The 5799-nt window shown below is 45.1% G+C and overlaps 1 protein-coding gene across 6 annotated transcripts in view; it reads left to right on the top strand.

The window, feature by feature from the left end:
* Zbtb49 (zinc finger and BTB domain containing 49) overlaps nucleotides 1–5799 on the top strand; it is a 23576-nt gene that overhangs the window by 10334 nt on the left and 7443 nt on the right. For all 6 annotated transcript variants that reach the window (XM_013506837.1, XM_005408833.2, XM_005408835.2 and 3 more), the window contains one exon: nucleotides 2192–2238. In XM_013506837.1, coding sequence (XP_013362291.1) covers nucleotides 2192–2238 — 47 coding nt within the window. The remainder of the gene's footprint in view (nucleotides 1–2191; nucleotides 2239–5799) is intronic.

Below are 5799 nucleotides of genomic sequence, written 5' to 3'. Positions count from 1 at the left end.
TTTTTTTTTTTTTTTTGAGGTGTTCAGAATCAAATCCAAGGCAGCACACAGTCAGGCGCTCTACCACCAAGCTGTATCCCCATCCCTTATTCTCGCTAGGTTGTTTAGACCTCAAAAGCTAGAGCCTCCTGCCCCAGCCCCCTGCATAGCTGGAATCACAGGCATGTGCCGCTATACCTGGCCATGATGGCATCCTTTCCATTTTTATTTCAGTTACAGTTTTATATGTGAACTGTCCATCGCTAAGAAGTGTAGGCAGTTATGTTGATATACTCAGGTTGTCTAATTTAAAGCAGGTAAGCTTTATTTAGTTGTTTCTTTAGAGTTAGATTAAGCTTATTTTTAAAAAATATAATTAGGTTAATTTAGTTTGATAATTCTAAAAGTTCTCTAGGAAATACGAATATCTTATTTGAAAAATTGTGATTTGGGAGGGAGGAGCTAAACTTTTAAATAGGAATTAGGTCTAAGTATTTGATATTTTCAAATAAAAATTTCATTTTAAACATTGACTGTTCAAGGTTTCATTATCTTAATTAATTCCTTCTCCCCTTTCCCACAAGGTTTTTATAAGTATTGTACATGTGCAAGGCTCTGGGTTCAGTCCTCAGTACGACCAAGAATAAAAAGGTATTATAAAAAATATACTCATCCCATTATAGAATACCTGTTATTACGTTCCCTTCCGTAACTAGCATGACTTTAGTAACATATCACAAACTAGTTATGACAACATGTGACAGGATGCCTCCCCAGTAACTGCATTTATGGTGTTTGTGTAGCTGCATTTATTGACACGGTGTTCTCTTGGCACTTTGGAGCCCTACTTTGCTGAGGTAATTACCTCCCCAGTAGATTGTTGGGAGACTTCATTTGTACTTGTGAAAGCCCTTTATAAATTTTAGTGCATTTGAATATAAAGTATTACCTTTATTGTTATTAGTTCAGAATTACTCCATTTGAAGGTATCTATTACAGACTCAGTTTTTCTGTGAAGGAAAACAATTTCTGCCTGCTTAAATTTCCTATGGCCTAATGACCTGTGTATTCATATGTCACAATCACTCTTTCCATTTCAGCCTGCCATGGAATCATACATATAGCCCTAAACAAAATCTCTTCAGGGCCTCAACTTTTAAAAGTATGGTAAGGGGCGCCTGAGACCATAAGTCTTAAGACCCACATAGGATCATTACCCTTGGTCACTTAAGAGCTTTGGTGACTGGTGACCTCTCTTCTCAAATTATTGTATCTTTTACAGGGACTTTATCATTGTTTTCCCAGTAACTTCAGTCCCAAGACACAAATATAACATGATTATAGTCATGTAGGGCCAAGGAAACCATTAGACCTCTTCAGGAAAAAATCAGAATAAGAGGAACCCAGTGTGAGCCCAGAAAGCTGCCAGCCAGTCTCTTCCACATAGCAAAGCCCTAGGAATACAGCAGGGAAGGAGACAAGTGTGATTGTTGGGTTTAAAAAGGATCTTAACAAAACCTTTTGATGAGGGAGGGAGGTGTTAACAGTCTGTTCATTACTGTGATGTAGGTGAAAGGCAGCACCTTGCAGTGTAATTTCCAGTGGGCTGCAGACTCCCCCCAGAGCAGCTGTGTTTCTTGAGGCAGCATGCTGTTGGCCACTCTGTCCCACCCCATCACAGAGAGCATTCCTTAGATACTGCAGTCAGAGGAGGCAGCAGACTGAGGAGTACATCTCCCACCCATTTCCTGCTGTGAATGTGACTGCCTGGAGGCTGGAAGTGGAGAGGGCACTTGTCCCCATCTCTCCGTGTTTCCGGAGGTCCCACTTTTCAGGGCTCTCGTGTCTGCCCATGCAGTATGAGCAGGTTTCCCTGAGTTAGGAGTCAGCAGTCAGGTGGGGTCAGGAGAGAAAACTCCATTTGGTTTCTGGCTGAAGAAGACTGTGTCCAAACCTGAGTGTGCTCTAAATGCAAATAAATACATTGGCTTGCACCACAACTTAATATTTAGAGAACAACTTGATTTGTTTTTTAGAGGAAAATGCATACTGACTTCACTTTTATCATCTGCAAATCTCAGGGAGAGAGGGAAGTCTAAGGAGTTAGGGATTCCTGTTGTCCTGGGGTGGGATAAAGATGCAATTATTGTGCAAAATTACTGTGCAAATATGAGTACTGATTTTACAAACTGTTGTTTTGTTTTCCTTTTAGGTGAGAAACCTTTTGAATGTAACATTTGTGGGAAACATTTCTCTCAGGTGGGAATACTCTTATTTACTGTTAATAATTGGAAATTTGAAACCCAGATTCTGTTTTTAAGTGTTTATTTTTATTACAAATAAGACGCTTTTGTACTTGCAAGAGAAGCCTCGATAATGTCTATAACTTAAAGACTTTAGACTAAATCAGGAAATACTTTTTAAAGAATTGAAGTTCATGCAAGTTTCAAGTTCCGCAGGGAGGGGATGGCATTTGTTGTCTGTGTGACTTCTTACCTTTTCCTTCTGCTGAAGCACGGATCTGATCCTGGTAGAATGTGTCTCCTGTTTCTTCTCTTTTGTGAATGAAGTTCCTAGAACACCACGCTGATTTCCTTGGAGGTTGCAGATTACACTAGGCTGGGGCCTTATAAGTCGTCTTATTCGTACTGGGACTGTTGATTTTAGGATGTTGGGAAAAAATAAGAGTCAGTCGCTTTTACTCCCTGCTTCTGCTGCCGCCTTTCAGCTGACTTCCGTTAAGATCAATCTGGATGTGCACTTAATTTTCTCATTCAGCAAACATTTATTATTGGCAGGTAACTGAGCTAGGCACAAGACACAAAGAAATGTCGAGATTTAATGTTTTGTAGAAAATGTCCAGTGTAATTGCCTAGGTTGAGGGCACCAGCTTTTCTGTCTGACATAGGAGGTCCCTCTGTCCCCACCCGTGGGCAGGCCCTAGCTCTTGGGGTGAACAGGCAGTTGGCAGCTGATCCCTGGCATGAGAGCCCAGGTCTGTAGAGGGCAGTGGCTGGTTCACTGCTGACACATATGTCTTAGCCTCAGCACGTGACACACAGCCTCAGTGGCAGTGTGTGTAAGTGCCACTCACCTAGGAAGTGACATCGGCTGCCTCCGCAGGCAGTGGGAGACCCTGAGAAGCATGGAATTAGTGGGCACCGTCGTGCCTTCCACCTCTCAGCCAGCATTCCAGCTTCCCCCTCATCCGTGCCGTCAGAATCAGTTCCATCCCCCAGACTCGAGGGCTTAAGTGCTCCTCACTGCCCTTCGCGTGGCTCGCGCATGTCCCCATCACTGAGTGGGGTCCTAGCGCTCTTCCTGTGCGTGACCAGCACTGTCCACCCTGACATAATCAGTCTGTCCGGGCCGCGGTGGTGTTTAGTATCATCGGATGCCTCCCACCCGGGAGGGTTCAGCATGGTGTGACCCCACCCCCATCATATTCTGCAGGGACCCCCACTTCTTTCTGCCAGCGGCCTGGGGGCAGGTTTGAGACCTGCCGGGGCTTGCTGTCCTTTGGCCTGGTATCTGTCGGCAAGGGTAGTGAGACTGCTAACCCTGACAGGTAATGGGATCAAGCGCTAAGAACATGCTCTGCCTGGCCCATAGCATGGCCTCGGGAATGTCACTCCTCATTGTCCTGTCACCTCCCCACCCTGCCACTTCCATCTTACTGCTGGTGTGGCCCAAAGGTCTTTAGACCTGGGTTCCTGCCCACTGGGCATGAGCAGTCACAGCATCTCTACTTTTTAAAACTGGGAGAGTACCACTTCATGGGACTATTAAGAAGATCAACGTCAAAGCCCAACATGAAAACTCTTGTCACACTGTAATGACACTGCTGGGCTGCTTGGGACCCTTTCATGGCTCACACTGGAGACCAAAGTAATGAGCCGTTCAGATCCTTGCCCCTGCCTCCTCCCTGCTGTCCATCACTGCACCCTCCAGGATGCAGATCCTCTGGCTTGGAGGTGCCCGGTGTTGTCTCTGATGCAGTGGTTCTGATGTGCAGCCATGCCTGGGAACCCCTGCCTTCAACTCCGACCTGCAGCCGCCCTCCTAAACCTGTCCTGGCAGCCTTGTCTTGAACAGATGCCCTCTACCTTTATTCTGGGTTGGTGCCTGAGTCTGTTAGGTTTTCATAAAAGTAGCTTTATCTATAGCTGGAGTTTTCAGATACATATTCCATTTTCATAGTGAGATGATGAAATGTTTGCAAAAAAGAACAGTTGTAAAAGTGCCATTCAGCATCCCTGTGTCGTCCATGAGTGCTGCCATGTGCTGGGAGGGGAAAAGAATGAACAAGATCTGTTTATTGCTGAGAGGAACAAATAGCTGTGCGGTGTGAGTGAGTGCACTGCCATGGTGCGTGCTACACAGAGCATATGCAGGAGCAGGGCGCCAAAGGAAAAGGAGTGGCTGTCACCCAACGTCATGGGCAGAGGCTGCGCCCAGGGGGCTGTGCCCCAGTTCTGCTGGGACAGGAGTGCTGTCCCTTTCCGCCGGCTCCTCACCGCACGGGCGTGAACACCCCCACATGGTTTGCCAGAGTATGTGTTTTCATAGTAGCAGGTTCCTAAAGACTCTTCCTTACGAAGATTTGAAAGAAAATATTTACCAGGAATAATCTCGCACCCCGTGTACTGAGAACTTAGTATTTGGTAGGATTATTAGTCTTTATTACAAGTTAATCACATGTGGCCCATCTGCTGAAGACAGCTAGTGTGGTCTTAAGCTGTGGGGACAGACGGACGTGTTACTAGAACGTGCACTGCTGGCCACTGTCCTGTGCCGTTCCCGTGTGAGCACACGGGTCACCCGGTGCCCCAGGACAGGGCCAGGAGGAGGAAGAGGAGGCAAGTTCAGAAGGATGTGTTCTGAGAGATAACGCAGCCTCGAGGGTGAGGTCTCCAGGGCCCCCTGCCACATCCAGGATGCTGTGAAGTCTTGGTAGGCAGCAGCTCAGACTCGGGGGCCGCAGGTGTAAGGAGCAAGGCCCAGGCGACCCTTTCTCCTGTCCATGGTGAATGCAAAAATAAAGACATCAGAGTGCACCGTTCCCAAGTTCCTAGATGTTCAGCTATGAGGCCTTTTCCCACTCTTCAGTGTCACTTTTCAGATGCCATTTGATAAGTTTTTCATCTGCAAAATAGAGATGATACTGCCAATGAGCAATGGCAGGGAAAGACCCAGTTTGAATTTCAGCAGATGGATGCTCCTGTTGTTGTACTGTACTGTTATTGATAGCTATTCTATTAAAAACTGTATGTTTCACAAAGTTTTGCCAAATTCTTTCTTGTTAGTTATTGAAAATAAATGTAAGTTTTCTCAATGCTGCGTTTATCATAGCCATAAGTGTAGCATCTAACTCAGTGCTTCCCCGGCCTGGTAGACATTGTGAATCTTTCACCTTGTCTAACCCACAGACAACAGTGTTTATACCTGTGAGTTTCTAGTCACGGTGGGTGTCAGATCCATCTTCAGACCTATAACCATAAACTTCCTCTGACTCTTAACACAGTGTGTAAATATAAAGGCCCAGTTGTTAGTTGGGTGTTGTTCATTCGTGTTGTTGGCTCTGCTGTGTTATGCCCACACATTATTGCCCATGGTATATTTGTTTATTTGTATGAGACTTTTTTCTTTTTTTGGCAACAGAACACTATAAAAAAATTAAATGTGGAAAATGACAGCCTGAGACTGTTGAGTCAGAGCAATGGAAGGTTTTATTTCTCGGTCCTAATTGGAAATATTAGTCAGTATTTTTAAAAATTAATATCTGAGGCATTTGCAGTTTTAATTTCACTCTCCTTTAGG

The sequence above is a fragment of the Chinchilla lanigera genome, unplaced genomic scaffold (genome assembly GCF_000276665.1).
Source record: "Chinchilla lanigera isolate Chin_1 unplaced genomic scaffold, ChiLan1.0 scaffold00113, whole genome shotgun sequence".
Classification (NCBI taxonomy): Eukaryota; Metazoa; Chordata; class Mammalia; order Rodentia; family Chinchillidae; genus Chinchilla; species Chinchilla lanigera.
The sequence above is the reverse complement of the archived record's forward strand: the minus strand, read 5'-3'. Positions and strand labels throughout refer to the sequence as shown.